This window comes from Narcine bancroftii, chromosome 1 (genome assembly GCF_036971445.1).
Source record: "Narcine bancroftii isolate sNarBan1 chromosome 1, sNarBan1.hap1, whole genome shotgun sequence".
NCBI classification, from domain to species: Eukaryota; Metazoa; Chordata; class Chondrichthyes; order Torpediniformes; family Narcinidae; genus Narcine; species Narcine bancroftii.
This window is the reverse complement of record NC_091469.1, coordinates 161,589,111-161,605,437: the sequence shown is the minus strand read 5'-3', so window position 1 is coordinate 161,605,437 and position 16,327 is coordinate 161,589,111. Positions and strand designations below refer to the sequence as shown.

At 48.7% G+C, this 16,327-nt stretch overlaps 1 protein-coding gene across 3 annotated transcripts in view; it reads left to right on the top strand.

Annotated features, from left to right (window-relative positions):
- LOC138735676 (FYN-binding protein 1-like) overlaps positions 1-16,327 on the top strand; it is a 181,813-nt gene that overhangs the window by 17,883 nt on the left and 147,603 nt on the right. For all 3 annotated transcript variants that reach the window (XM_069883876.1, XM_069883866.1, XM_069883884.1), the window contains exon 2: positions 5,220-6,306. In XM_069883876.1, the coding sequence (XP_069739977.1) occupies positions 5,340-6,306 (967 nt within the window). In that variant the 5' untranslated portion in view covers positions 5,220-5,339. The remainder of the gene's footprint in view (positions 1-5,219; positions 6,307-16,327) is intronic.

Here is a 16,327-nt window from a genome sequence, read left to right as displayed (position 1 = left end):
TGTGGATGTTGGGGCAGACAGGGGGAAGCTGAGTTCGATGAATGTTGCAGGTCCCGTAACACCAACCTCCCCCACAGGACGACAATCACCACAGTGGCCTCACATTCCTTTCGTCCTCTCCTGCTGTTCCTCTCTGCTTTGGAAGGCTCTTCCTGATTCCCTTAGACCACCCAGTATTTTTTCAGGTACCTGCTGGTCTGATTTTTATCTCAACTCCACAAGCCCATAGAACATAACAGCACAGAAAGAAGTACCTTCAGCCCTTCTAGTCAATGTTGAACTATTATTCTGCCTTGTCCCACTGATCTGCACCCAGTCCATACCTTTCCCATCCATGTACCTGTCCAGATTCTTCTTAAAATTAAATTTGAGCCCGTATTTACCACTTCAGCTGGCACCTGATTCCACACCCCCATCGCTCTCTGTGTGAAGAAGTTCCACTCATGTACCCCCTAAAGGTTTCTCCTTTCACCCTTAACTCATGTCCTCTGGTTTGTATCTCACCCACCCTCAGTGGAAAAATCCTATCTACATTTACTTGTCTGCCCCCTCATCATTTTAAATACCTCCATCAAATCTCCTCTCATTCTTCTACACCGCATGGAATGAAGTCCCCATGGTTCTCAATCTTTTCCTTCCCACTCGCATACCACTTTAAGTATTCCCTATGCCATCAGTGCTCTGTGATTAGTAAGGGATTGCTTAAGGTGGTATGTGGGTGGAAAGAAAAAATTTGAAACCCACTGTTTTAATTGTAGCTAATTAACTCATTATGTGCAAGGTTTCAGAACTCCAAAGGAAATGGACCAATGAAAATTCTTCTGAAGTGAAATATTTCAGTAACAATTAGGTTTGGAGCATTGATTCTCAACCTTCCCTTCCCACTCACATCCCACCTTAAGCAATCCCTTACCAATACAGAGCACCGATGACAGAGGGGTGACTTAAAGTGGGTGTGAGTGGAAAGAAAAAGGTTGACAATCACTGGAACCTTTTCCTCTAAAAGCGCAGAAACGCTGGAGAACTCAGCAGGTCTCACAGCATCCACAGGAGGTCAAGATATATTTCCAACATTTTGGGCCTGAGCCCTTAAACTTAAATTTAGAATACAGCACGGTGACAGGCCATTTCGGCCCACGAGTCCATGCTGCCCAATTTACACCCAATTAATCTACACTCCCAGTACATTTCGAACAGTGGAAGGAAACTGGAGCTCCTCCGGAGGAAGACCCAGGGAGAAGGTACAAACTCTTTACAGATTCGAACCCCAGTCCCGATTGGTGTTGCTGTAAAGGCGTTCCACTAACCCCATTGCCAACTGTGCTGCCCCTTTCCTTGCTCAAGGAATATACAACAATGATTATACGTCCTTACCTCCCATGGATGCTGCGAGATCTGCTGAGCTCCTCCAGCATTTCTGTGTTTTTCCTACAATCACAGCATCTGCAGAGTTCAATGTTTAACTCCTACCTTTCCACGTAAATCAGCTCTTCAAATCTTGGCAAGACCCTAGTCAATCTTCTCTGCACAGTTTCAATCTTATTGATATCCTTCCTGTCTTTCAGTCACCAAAACTGCACACAATATTCCAAATGTGACTTGACCAATGTCTTATACAACTTCACCTTAACATCCCAACTCCTACACTCATCACTTTGATTTATGAAGGCCAACATGCCAAATCCCCTTCCACCCCCATGAACCTGTGGGGATCTGGTCTCCTTACATGAGGAAGGATGTACTGGCTTTGGAGATTATGAAAGGCATAGATAAGATAAAGGTCGGTAAGTTATTTCCATTGGTAGGGAAGACCAGAACCAGGGGACATAGCCTGAAGATTCAGGGGAGTAGATTTAGGACAGAGATGAGGAGGAACTGCTTTTCTCCAGAGGGTGGTGAATCTGTGGAATTCGCTGCCCGTTGAAGCAGTGGAGGGGACCGCAGTAAATACATCTAAGGCAAGGTTGGACAGATTTCTACATAGTCAGGGAATTAAGGGATATGGGGAAAAGGCAGGTCGGTGGAGATGAGCCGATCATCTGATCAGCCTTGATCTTATTGAATGGCGGAGCAGACTCAATAGGCCTGACGGCCGACTCCTACTCCTAGTTCTCATGTTCTTAAAAACCTTTCATGCCACGGGTTAAATTTTAAATTTAGATATATAGCACGGTAACAGGCCAGTTCAGCCCACGAGCCATGCCGCCCAATTAACCTAATCCCTCGGTACATTTCGAAGGGTGGGAGGAAACTGGAGTCCCCAGGGGAAACCCATGCAGACACAGGAAGAACGTACCAACTCCTTACAGACAGCGCAGAATTCGAAGCCCGGTCCCAGTCGCTGGCACTGTAAAGGCATTGTGCTTACTGCTACATCAACCTGGCCGCCCATTACCGAGTTCTGATTCGCATTAAGAATGTTCAGAGACTCTGCTTGCTTTGCTATTTGGGGAAGAAAGCTTGTCAAGTCCTTGAGAAAAGCTTTCACCTTACAAGACCATTCAGCCCATCTGAGTCAGCCCCACCATTTCATCATTGCAAATTTACTAACCTTTTCCCTAACACCACCACAAGATATAGGAGCTGAAGTAGGCCATTCATCCCATCGAGTCTGCTCTGTCAATCCATCATGAGCTGATCCATTCTCCCACCCATCCCCACTCCTTTGCCTTCTCCCCATAACATTTGATAACCAGACTATTCAGATATTTATCGACCTCTGACTTAAATACACCCCACAACCCGGCCTCCACAGCCACCCTTGGTAGCAAATTCCACAGAATCACCACCCTCTAGCTGAAGAATTTCCTCCCTATCTCTGTTCTAAGTGAACATCCTTCAATCCTGAAGTTGTGACCTCTTGTCCTAGGCTCTCCCACCGTGGGGGGAGCAGTCTTTCGACATCTACTCTGTCCATGCCTTTCAAGATTTGAAATGTTTCATTGAGATCCCTCCCCCCCACCACCCCCAACCATTTCCCTAAATTCCAACGAGTACAGGCCAAGAGCTGTCAAACGCTCCTCATATGATAACCCTTTTGTTCCCGGAATCAACCATGGGAACCTCCGATGAACCCTATCCAATGTCAGCGTATCTTGCCTCAACCTTTCTACATCTGTCAGCATGAACCATGGGGTCTGCCTGGAGCAGTTCTGGAGATCAAAGGAAGATCTAAACTAATACATGCCCCCACCCCTCACCTCACCCATAGCTCAGGTCCCTTTCTCAACTCAGCCTCCGCAGTTCCATGCCAATCCCTACTACAGTGGCACAGTTAACGTAGCGCCATTAAAGTGCCAGCCACCCGGGTTGGAACCTGCGCTGTCTGTAAGGAGTTTGTACACTCTCCCTGTGTCTAAGTGGATTTTCCCCCGGTTCTCCGACTTCCTTCCACCATTCAAAATGTTCTTTTCACCCTTAGCTCGTGTCCTCTCATTCTTCTCTCACCAAATCTCAGACAAAAAAGCCTTTTTTGCAATTATGCTATCCTCACCTCTCATAATGTTGTATACCTCTATCAATCTCCCCTCATTCTTCTATGCTCCAGGGAATGAAGTTCAGGGTTGTAGGTTAATTGGGGTATTTTTGTGGCACAGGCTTGTGCTGGACAATGTCTCTAAATTTAAAATTTAGAACATTTTAGAGGGCACGTGGCAAAGGTAATAACTGTGGAACTGCCACCAGTACCTGTCCCTCCTGCACGTCCAAAGGTGGGCTGAGGATACACATGGCTGTTGGCTGGGTGCTGGCAAAGTAAGGTGGACTGAAGCAAGACTTCTTCACACTCACACCATACAGACATGAAGCAGTGAAGTCCATGGGCCAAGAGCTGGGAGTGGTAGAGATGGGTCCTGGTGGTTGGCATTAAACTCGAGAGGGGCCGAAGGGCTGTTCCTGCGTTGTATTGTGTTATGGTTCAGCTCCTGCCTGATGAGGTGAGAGTGTGGAGGAATAGTCTCCATGTCTTGTTTCATGAAGCAGTAGTTCCCTTACAGAGATGTGGCTGTTTGGCCCCAAATGGAGAGAGATATACTGTTGACCGCAATGAAGCCTCTGTCCCCCTTTCCCCTTCTCCTCTCCTTCTCCTTCTCCCTCTCCCCTCTTCTATTCCCTTCTCCCCATCTCCCCTTCCCCTCTCCCTTTCCCTTCTCCCTTCCCCTCTCCCTTTCCCTTCTCCCTTCCCCTCTCCCCCATCTTCCCTTCCTCTCGCCTTCCACTCTCCCCATCTCGCCTTCCCCATCTCCCCTTCCCCTTCCTTTCCCCTCTCCTTTCCCCATCTCCTCTTTCCCTTCTCCCTTCCCCTCTCCCCATCTTCCCTTCCTCTCACCTTCCCCTCCCAGCTCCCCTTCCCCTTGCCTTCCCCTCTCCCCTTCCCATCTTGCCTTCCCCATCTCCCCTTCCCCACTCCTCTTTGTTTCTTTACTTTCTCTCTCTCCCCTTCTCCTTACTTTCTTCTCTCTTCCTTCATTCTTTCTTTCTTACTATTTTTCCTTCAACCCTTCTATCTCTATGAAGGGCTCAGACCCCAGCTGTCGATGATGTGAGACCGGCTGAGTTCCTCCAGTATTTCTGTGTTTTTATTAATTTCTTTCTTACTCTTTCTTTCTCCTCTCCCGTGGTGGTGGGGGGTGGGGGGGGGGGGGGGGGGCAGGGCTAATCTTTTAGGCGCCAGAGTTCACCATAAACAGCGACAAGGAGGTGCCAGAGCTGCCCTCTGAGGTGCCAGGAGCGGCGCTCCCTGTGAGCTCGACAGCAGTGCACCCCTGCTCCTCTCCCTTTCTTTCCCCCTTTCCCCCACTCTCCCTCTCTCTGTCTGTTCCTCCCCCTCTCTCCCTGCTCTCTCTCTCCCCCTTCTCTCCCCACCTCCCCCTCCCCCAATCCACCAGACACTGCAGCACCCCTTCACTGCTGCTAAGATGATGTTGGGACGGAAGGAAGTTCCCCTCTCTGGAGCTCGTGATCGTTGCCTGCAGGTCCAGCTCCTGCGCGCAGTGGGTGCCGTTGCATTTATTGTTGCAAGCCTCTGTCGTGACCACAACAAAGGGCTTCCAGGATGCCTCCTGCAATTGTGGCAGGAAACCGAAATGATCACGTCTACCCGATCAGCCAATCGGGGCTCCTTTGCTGTTACTAAGATAGCCTCCTTTCATTCGAGCACACTGTCACGCCGAATCTTCGATGATTATTACTGATTGTCTTTTGTTTTTGGTGCTCCTCAGGATGGCAGGTTGAGTGTGAAGGCTCTGTTGTCGAGGTTTGATGACTAGACTGCAGCCAAGGTGTCTGCGCAAGGCTCCCAGGAGGTCACACCTGCCCGCCGCCCTCCGAACCACAGCAACATGTCTTCTGTTGCCAGCAAGGCCGCTGCTTTCGAGAGCTCATCTGCTTCCAAGTTCCCACTGAACAGGGCAGCTGGTTCCTTCATCGACAAGTCCACCCAGGGCACCGAGAAACCCATCTTCCCCAAGCCCTCGGTGCTGAAGGCTCAGCATGAGGGGTTCCACAAGGAACCCAAGGTCCTGTTTCCAAAGCCCAGCGTGGGGGTCAAGCACTCTTTGAACACCTTCAGCGCGCAGAAGGAGGAGAACGAGGAGAAGTTGCCCTTTGCAAAGTTTGGCCTGAGGTCGACCGCAGAATCGGAGAATGCCCACAAAGAGAGTGAGGCCCTGCCAATCTTTCCCAAGCCGTCAACCTTTGCCAAGCCCCCGAATCCCGGAAATTCAGGTGATGGCAAGCCGGCTTTTTCTAAAAACCAGTTCCTGAAACTGAATCCCCAAGCTGGCACGGGGAGCACAGATCGGCCACTGAGGCCCACCTTCCCAAAGCCCACCGGGACGAGGCCCTGGAACGACCATTCCGGCACCACCAAAGAAAGCACAGAGACCGGGAAGAATGAGGATGGCAGCATTGGGAAAGCCAACGCTCCCTTCTCCTTGAAACCACTGAAGCCTATGGGGGAACAGGCCAAACCCCCTGCCCACAGAGGCGAGGACAGGGTGGGTGCAGCAAGTGAGGGCAAAGGCGAAACCCCGTGGTCGTCAGCCCTGAAGAGCTTCCCCCCGAAGGTGAAGACGGAGGAGGGATCTGTTGGATCCAGCAAGGTCTCGAAGCTGCAAAGCCAGTTCCAGGGCAAGGCCGAGAGCCAGGAGAGTAAGGAGGGGCCGAAGGATCCCAAGGCACCCAAGCGCAAGGCCCTGCCTGCGCTGTGGTCTCTGGGACCTCCGCCTCAGAAACCCGCCAGGCCCCCAAAGGTGAACTTGGAGCGGTTCCAAACACCCCAAGAGAAGAAGCAGCCCCCGGTCCCAGGTATGTGCCCTGCTTCTTCCACACTGTCGTGTGCCAAGGGTGCCTGTTAAAAATGGAGAGGGTGCAGAGGGTATTCACCAGGATGTTGCCTGGATTGCAGAACGTGTCTTGTGAGGCAAGGTTGACAGAATTTAGGCTTTTCTCTTTGGAGCGAACAAAGATGAGAGGGGGTTGCATCGCGGCCTACAAGATTATGAGAGGCAGAGATAGGGTGGACAGCCAGCACCTTCATTCCAGGGCAAGAGTAGAAAATAACAGAGGACCTCTATTTTTGTGCATTTATGTGCCTATCTGAGAGTCTCTTAAATGCTCCTAATGTTGCAGCCTCCACCGCCAGCCCTGGCAATGATTCCAGGCCCCCAGAGCTCTCTGTGCTCTGTGGTTAGTAAAAGATAACTTAAGGTGGTATGTGAGTGTAAAAAAAAAGATACAGACCCTATTGTAATCTCAGATCACCTTCTTCACTGTCCACGGATATCTACCGGTAATTTTATAATGTATCTGTAATGGAACATTGAACATTCAGCACTGTATAGGCCCTTCAGCCCCCGCTGTTGTGCTGGCCAACTGAAAACCTACTAAACCTTCCCTCCCTCACACCCGTAACCCTCTCTTTTTCTTCCATCCATGTGCCTGTCTAAGAGGGTCTTTAAGTGCTCCTAATGTCTCAGCCTCCACCACCATCCCTGGAGAGGTTCCCGCAACTCTCTGTGAAAATAAAACCTTAGCCCTGACATCTCTCCACAACTTTCTTCCACACACCTTCAACAGATGCCCGCTGATATTTGCTACTGTCACCCTGGAAAGGAGATGCCAGCTGTCCACCCGATCTAAGCCCCTCATAACATTATTAAGTCACCTCTTGTCCTTCGTCACGCCTAAACTAGAATCAAGCAGGGTCCTGAATGAATGTAAAACTGGTGGTCCCGTTAGTCTAGATATGAGCTTATCAGAATCAGAAATTATGCTTGTGAAATTCGTCACAGGGCAAACATTCATATAAACCACCTTACAGCAATAAATCAAAACATGAAAAATCAAAGTCAGGCAAGTTCTGTGGTTCATTGATCATTCAGAAATCTGATGGCAGAGGGAAAGAAGCCGTCCTTGTGCCCCTGGGTGCTCGTCTTCAGGCTCCTGTACCTTTTCCCCGATGGTAGCAGAGTGAAGAGGGCATGGCCTGGTTGGTGGGGGTCTTCGAGGATAGAGGCTGCTTTCTTGAGACACCGCCTCACGTAGATGCCCTCGATGGATTGAAGGCGAGTCCGTGCTGCCCAGTTTTTACACCCAAATACCCCCGGGTATGTTTCCAAGGGTGGGAGGAAACCAGAGTCCCCCCGAAGAAAGCCCACGCAGACATGAGAAGAACGTTCCTTACAGACAGCGTGGGATTCAAACCCCGGTCCCGATCGCTGGCACTGGAACAGCGTTGCACTAAGCACTGCACTAACTGTTTCTCTTGACCGCAGTGCACATACACATGCCGTACATAAAATGACATAGCAACAGAAAGATATCATTTAAAATTATATATATAAATATTTTGGGAAGATTTACTCAGTTACAGGACACTGTTCATCAATCTTCGAACCTGTGGGAAGAAGCCTGACGGTCCTGATTTTTGATGCTCCTGTACCTCCTTCCAGATGGTCGTGGGTCACAGATCCTGTGTACTGGATAGAAAGGGTCCTCAATAAGTTTTTGAGCTTTATTTAACCAACACTCCAGTGAATGTGGTCAAAAGAGAAAAAGGGAGACCCCAGTGATCTTCTCAGCCGCTTTGGCAATCCTCTGGAAAGACTTCAGGTCTGATGCATTGTAGTAACTGCAACATTGCCTTGCCTTGAATTGTATGTGTACCCCTTTCTCCCTCTCATCTCTCGCTCTCCGTCCCACACACTCTCTCCCTCTCTCTCGCTAGCTCCCTCTCTCACACTCCCTCCTTCCTCCCACTCTCTCTCCCATGCTCTCCCTCTCTCTTTTCATCTCGCTCCCCTCCTCCCTCTCCCCTCTCTCTCTCTCTCTCTCTCTCTCTCTCTCTCTCTCTCTCTCTCTCTCTCTCTCTCTCTCTCTCTCTCTCTCTCGGTAGAAGAGGAAATGTTCCAAGCATTTCCATTGTTGGAACCCTCAGCTCTGCTGTCTGTGTAACAGCAGCACTGAGCTGGGCCTGAATGTGCTGCGTAACGCAGAGGACCTTATGGTTTTCTGTCTATAGTCATGTTATACTGTCTGTATTTCTGGTTAAATTTAACACATTGAGGGCCAGTCAGAACTGCCCTGTAAGAAACGCCGGCTGACTATTGCTTTCCACAGATTTTGCCTGACCTGCTGTGTTCCTTCAACACTCTCTGTGTGATGTTTACAAAAATTACATTTTTTCATTGATTTTTAATTGTTTTATAAACTCAGATAAGAAGCATGGTAACAGCCCCATACAGCCCAATACCCCAATTTACCACCAACTTCCATATGTTTTTGGAAGGTGGGAGAAAACTGGAGCCCCCCCCCCGGAAAACCCATGCAGACACGGGGAGAACATACAAACTCCCTACAAAGTGGAATTCGAATCCGGGTGGCTGGCGTCGTAATAGTGTTGAGCTAACCGTGCTGTCTCAATATCTTCCTGCATCTCCCGCTGTTTTAGGAAAGCAACATCGAACAATACAGCACAGTACAGGCCCTTCGGCCCTTGTCATTGTGTTGACCCATATATTCATTAAAAAAGTACTAAACCCTCCCTACTCTGTAACCCTCTAATTTTCTTCCATCCATGGGCCTGTCTAAGAGCCTCTTAGATGCCTCTAATGTTCCAGCCTCCACCACCATCCCTGCCCATGCATTTCAGGCCCCCTTCAACTCTCTGTGTCAAAAAACACCCCTGATGTCTCCCCTAAACTTCCCTCCCTTCACTTTGTACAGCACGACGCTATTACAGTACCGACAACCCTGGTTCGAATCTGGTGCTGTCTGTAAGGAGTTTGTACGTTCTCCCCGTGTCTGAGTAGGTTTCCTCCAGGGGGTCCACTTTCCTCCTACCCTCCAAAACGTATCGGGGGTGTAGGTTAATCGGGTACAATTGGGTAGTGCAGGCTCATAAGCCTGAAGGGCCTGTTACTGTGTTATACATATATCTAAACAACCCATCCCACTCCAATCACAATCTCTTCTCCCCCACTTCTGTTGAACAAAAGATGCATAAGCATGAAAACCCAAATCTTCAGATTCTAGGAAGATTTCTTTCCTGCTGTTAGAACTATAGAACATTATAGTACAGGAACAGGCCCCTTCCAGTCTATGTTGAACAATTGCTTCTGCCTAGTTCCACTGACCTGTACCCAGTCCATAGCGCTCCACAACCCTCCCATCCATGTACCTGTCCAAATTCTTCTTAAATGTTAAAACCAAGCCCGTATTCATCACCTCAGGTGGAACCTCGTTCCACACTCCCACCACTCTCTGTGTGAAGAAGTTCCCCCTAAACTTTTCCCCTTTCACCTTTAACCCATATCCTCTGGTTTATATCTCACCCACCCTCAATGGAAAAAGCCGACCTACATTTACTCAGTCTGTCCCCCTCATCATTTTAAATACCTTGATCAAATCTCTCCTCATTCTTCTACGCTCCAGAGAATAAAGTCCTAACCTGTTTAACCTTTCCCTGTAACTCAGTTCCTGAAGTCCCGGCAACATCCCAGTAAATCTTCTCTGCCCTCTTTCCATCTTATTAATATCTTTCCTGCAGTTCGGTGACCAAAACTGCACACAATCCTCCAAATTGGCCTCACCGATGTCTTATACAACTTCATCATAACATCCTAACTCCTGGACTCAATACTTTGATTTATGAAGGGCAATGTTCCAAAAGCATAAAAGCCCTTGTTGGTGTTTAGTTGGGGAAGGGAGAGCAGGAGTAGAGAGCGAGTGTGGGTAATCAGAGAGTGAAGGAATGAGGGGGAACACGTATTGTGGACAATGGAGTGGAGGGGAATGGGGAAAGGGCAGAGGAGAGTTGGTTTAGTTCAAACCAACCCTCAATGGGTTGTCAACAAACACGAAACCAGCTGGAGGGACTCAGCTGATCTCACAGCGTCCATAGAAGGTAAAGACACATAACTAACATTTTGGGCCTGACCCCTTCACCAAGGTATGAGAAAAAAGGCAGATGGGCGCCTGAATTAAAAGGCTGGGGGAGAAGGGGAGAACAGGCAGGGGAGGAGCACAGATCAACAGGTGATAATTGGACGTGGATGGGAAGACAGGAGAGGAAAGGTGAGAATCGATCGGGGGACGGGGTGGCTCTGTGAATCAGAGCTGGAGAGAAGGAGACAGGGGAAAGGTGAAAGAGAGAGAGATAGAAGAAAGGAGACATAGGGATAGAAAGTTTAGGGAAGGGGGTGCTAATGGAAAATGGTAAAATCACTGTTAATGCCATCCGGTTGGAGGGGAACCAGGCAGAAGATGAGGTGTTGTTTCTCCAATTTAGGGGTGGTCTCAGTCTGGCAGTTCATGAGACCATGGATATGTCAGCAAGGAAATGGGACAGGGATCTGAAATGGGTGGGCACTGAAAGATCCACGCTATTGCGGTGGACAAGGTGCTCAACGAAGCGTTCTCCCAGTCTGTGCCCAGTCTCTCCGACATAGAGGAGACCACAGTGGGAGCACCGGATACAGTAGATGATCCCCTGCAGATTCACAAGAGAAGTGTTGCTTCACTTGGAAGGGCTGTTTGGGGCCCTGAATGGTGGTGAGGGAGGAGGTGTGGGCGCAAATGGAGCATCTCCTGCAGTCACGGGGGTAGGTGGCATGAGGACGATTGGCGGGGAGGGAGGAGTGGATGAGGACATTATAGAGGGAGCAGTCCCTGGGGAAGGCAGAGAGGGGTGGTGGGATCAGGCTGGGAGGAGAGGAGAGGAACAGTGAGAATTGATTGGGGGAGGGGGTGGATCTGTGAATGGAGATCTGCGGGAAAGAGGCAGACAGACAGACAGACAGAACTAGAGGAAAGGAGAAAAGGGATAGGAAAAGAGAGGGCTGGGGTGGGGCAAGGCTAACGGAAACCAGAGAAGTCAGTTAATGCCATCTGGTTGGAGGGCGCCCAGCCTGCTCCCTACAGGCCCCCTCTCACCCACCGTACTGGTGCTCTGTATCCAAGTGACCCAGCTCCCCTGGGAACTGAGCTTGACGGTCGAGGATATGAACAACTTCCTCTATTTCCTCACTGCTGCTCAAGCAACTCTCAGCATCTCTCACTTGGCGGTGTTCCTTGTTATGTTTCTCCATGAGCAAGGCAACAAACTCCCTGGGCGCCCCGTGGCAGGCCCCCCACCTCACCCACCGCTGTGGGGTTGGGGCCAGGGTTTGAGACAATCAACCGAAAGGAACAAGAGATGGTGAGGGGGTGGGTTGGAGGAGGAAGGAAGAGGAGGTGGAGGAGGGGGAGGAGCACAGGCTAAGAGGCAATATGGCAGCACGGGTTAGCAACAGGACCAGGCACCCAGATAAATCCCCAGTGCCGGACGGTCTGCATCCCAGAGCTGAAGGAAGTAGCCCAGGAAATAGTGGATGCATTCGTGATAATTTTTCAAACCTCTTTAGATACTAGTTTAGTTCCTGAGGACTGGAGGGTGGACAATGTAACCCTACTCTTTAAGGAGGGAGGGAGAGAGAAATCGGGAAACTACAGACCAGTTAGCCTGATATCGGTGTAGGGAAGGTGCAAGAACCAGTTATTAAAGATGCAATCACAGTACATTTGGAGAGTAGTGGTATCATCGGACAGAGTCAGTCTGGTTTTACACAGGGAAAATCATGTCTGACGAATCTAATAGAGTTTTTTGAGGATGTAACCAGTAGAGTGGATAGGGGGGAATCAGTGGATGTGGTATATCTGGACTTTAGTAAGGCGTTTGATAAGGTTCCGCACAGAAGACTAGCGTACACACTTGAAAAGCACAGAATAGGAGAGATGGTATTAAGATGGGTAGAGAATTGGTTGATGGACAGGAAGCAAAGAGTAGGAATAAATGGGTTCTTTTCAGAATGGCAGCCAGTGGCTAGCGGGGTACCTCAGGGCTCTGTGTTGGGTCCACAGTTGTTTACAATGTGGGAATAGATAGCAATATCTCAAAATTTACAGATGACACAAAGTTGGGTAGCGGGGTTGGCTGTGCTGAGGATGCTAAGAGGGTGCAAAGTGATTTAGACAAGTTAGGCGAGTGGGTCGAGACGTGGCAGATGCAATATAATGTGGAGAACTGCGAAGTTATCCACTTTGGAAGTAAGAACAGGAAAGAGGATTATTATCTAAATAGTTTCTGTTTAGGAAAAAGGGAGATGCAGAGAGACTTGGGTGTTGCTGTGCATCAGTTGTTGAAAATGGGCATGCAGATGCAGCAGGTGGTGAGGAGGGCGAATGGTATGTTGGCATTCATTGCGAGAGGATTTGAGTCCAGGAGTAGGGAGATCCTGCTGCAGCTGGACAGGGCCTTGGTGAGACCACACCTGGAGTACTGCGTGCAGTTTTGGTTGCCTTATCTGAGGAAGGAGGGGGTGCAGAGAAGGTTCACTGGACTGATACCAGGGATAGAGGGACTTGGATATGAAGAAAGTTTGGATAAACTGGGCTTGTATTCTCTGGAATTTAGAAGATTGAGGGGGGATCTTATAGAAACATATAAAATTCTTAAGGGTTTAGACCAGGGGTTCCCAATCTTTTTGTTCCTCTGTACGTGTGATAGTCCAGATTCTATCACCAATGTGTCTATGTACAGATTGTCGTGTAGAATGACTGTGACTGGCTGAGAGCGTAGCCACACCTACTGGCAGGTCTTAAAGGATTGTTTCAAACCAGACCAGGTCATTCTGGACTGGTCGACCTACTTGTGATATGCTCCAGTCTTTTAGTTAATCAACAAGTCTTTGGTTCTTTTGACGCGCTCTACAGTACCCCTTAGGCATTTTTATAGGTTCCCATGTACCCCTAAAAATTAAGGATACAAAAAACACAACATTGTGCAATCTGACTGCAGATTACTACACCCTGCATTATTCTTTGGCTTGGCTTCGCGGACGAAGATTTATGGAGGGGGTAAAAGTCCACGTCAGCTGCAGGCTCGTTTGTGGCTGACAAGTCCGATGCGGGACAGGCAGACACGGTTGCAGCGGCTGGCTATTCTCTCAGACCCAATGTACCCCCTGAACAGTGCAAATGTACCACTGGGGGTACATGTACCCCAGGTTTAGACAGACTAGACACAGGAAGGTTGTTTCCAATGCTGGGAAAAACTAGAACCAGGGGTTACAGTTTAAGGATAAAGGGGAAGTTTTCTAGGACTGAGATGAGGAAAAATCTCTTCTCTCAGAGTGGTGGATCTGTGGAATTCTTTGCCACAGGAAGTAGTTGATGTCGGTTCCTTGTCAATATTTAAGAGTAGGTTAGATTGGCCCTTGTGGCTAAGGGGATCAAGGGGTATGGGGAGAAGGCAGGAACCAGGTACTGCTCAGCCATGATCATATTGAATGGCAGTGCAGGCTTGGAGGGCCAAATGGCCTCCTCCTGCACCTATTTTCTATGTTTCTATGAATCCCACACTGTCTGTAAGGAGTTTGTGCGTTCTCCCTATGACCTGCGTGGGTTTCCTCCAGGGGCTCCGGTTCCCTCCCACCTGGATTGGAAAATATTCTTGTGAAGCAGGGTTAACGTCATCTCTCTTTGGAGTGAAGAAAGATGAGAGGTGACTTAATAGAGGTTTTGTAAGATTATTAGGGTCTCAGGAAGAGTGGAGAGCCAACACCTTTCTCCCGGGAAGCAACTACAAATCCCAGAGGACATGTGTATAAAGTGAAGGGAGGGAAGTTTAGGGGTAAGTTTTGTTTTACACAGAGAGTTGTGGGGGCCTGGAATGCCTTGCCAAGGGTGGTAGTGGAGGCTGGAACATTATGGACATTCAAAGATTCTTAGACAGGCACGTGGGGAAAGAAAAAAAATGGAAGATTACAGTCGGGAAAGTTTAGTTTGTTGAGTAGGTTTATAAAGATTGGCACCACATTGGGGGCCGAAGGGCCTGTGCCGTGCTGCAATGTTCCATGTTCTTGCTGCCTGCCCCTGGTCTGTATCACTCCATCCCCTGCCTATTCATGTTTTTAAGTCTCTCTTGAGCATTTCTAATGCATTTGCTTCCACCACTACCCCTGTTTCATTTCAGACACCCACCGCCTTGCCTCCCTTAAACTTCTCCCCTCTCACCTCCAACCAGTACCCTTCAGAATGGCATTTCCACCCTGGGCAATAGATTCTGACTGTAATGCCCAGCCATTCTCAACTTTGTTTTGGCCATGTCCTCCTCAAGACTCTGCTCAAAGTTTATGGGCCCCCTTCCCTGTGAAGCAGTCAAGTTTAGTTCTACCATACTTCTCTCCAATCGACCACATGTAAAACATGAAATATTTATGTTGTGAGAATTGAAAGGAAAAGGTCTTTACTTAAATGTGCTCTCACCCCTGCGGGGAGGGGGGAAGGACCTCGGGCCCCGGTTGTGAATGACCTATTCTAAGCAATCAATGACTCACAATGTGCAGTTCTGGTCTCCTTACCTGAGGTTTGCAGAGCAGGTTCAGAAGCGTGATTGAGGGACGAGGGGGTTGGCCTGTGAGGAGAGACTGAGGCACCTGGGACTGTGCTCGCTGGAGTTTAGAAGAATGAGAGGGGATCTTGTAGAAATGTACAAAATTATGAAAGGCAGAGGTAAGAGTGAGGTAAGTTGTTTCCAGTGGTTGTGGAGACCCCAACTAGGGGACATCGGCTCAAGATTCAGGGAAGTAGATTTAGGACAGAGATGAGGTGGAAATGCTTTCCCCAGGGGGTGGTGAATCTGTGGAATTCGTTGCCTGTTGAAGCAATGGAGGCAAACTCAGTAAATAGATTTAAGATAAGGATGGATAGATTTCTACTCAGTAAATGAATTAAGGAATGTGGGGGAAAGGCAGGTCAGTGGAGATGAGCCAATCATCGAATCACATTGAATGGCAGAACAGGTTCGATGGGCCAGCTGGCCTTCTCCTGCTCTTATTTCTTATGTTCTTGTATTCTCATTTATTTATAAACCTCTCTCAGATCACCCCTCAGACTTTGACATTCCAAATAAAACAACCTCCAAACCCAGCATATAACATATAACCATATAACAATTCCAAGTCGGAAACAGGCCATCTCGTCTCCTCAGACCACACTGATTTAAGTAAACTCTTCTAGTCCCACCTACCTGCTCCCTGTCCATGACCCTCCAATCCCCTCACATCCATGCACTCATCCAACCTTCTCTGAAATGACAAAATTGACCCTGCTGCAACCACCTCTTCCGAAAGGTCCTTCCACTCAGCCACCACTCTCTGAGTGAAGAAGCCCCCTCTCATGTTACTTCTAAACTTTTGCCCCCTAACTCTTAACTTATGACCCCTTGTTCCAATCTCTCCTACCCTCAAGGGGAAGAGCCTATTCACATCTACTCTGTCTATCCCCCTCATAATTTTAAATACCTCTATCAAATCCCCCCCTCAACCTTCTATGCTCCAAGGAATAAAGACCCAGTCTACTCAATCTTTCTCCGTATTCTAGATACTGCAATCCAGGCAACATTTTAGTAAATCTTCTCTGCACCCTCTCTACCTTATTGACATCCTTCCTACAATTTGGAGACCAGAACTGCACACAATATTCCAAATTTGGCCTCACCAATGCCTTGAACAGTCTCAACATCACCTCCCAGCTCCTATATTCTATGCTTTGATTTATAAAGGCCAGCACACCAAAAGCCTTCTTCACCACCCTATCTACATGAGAATCCACTTTCAACATCCTGGGGAATCTCTTAAGAACCCTCTCCAAAGCCTCCACATCTAGAGCTGCCCACAATGTGGCCCAACCAAGGTTTGATAAAACTGCAATTCCCTTGCATATTCTCAAGGCTGGTGATTTGGGCAAATTAGTAGCAATCCAATTCCCCATCCCATTCCCTTACCGA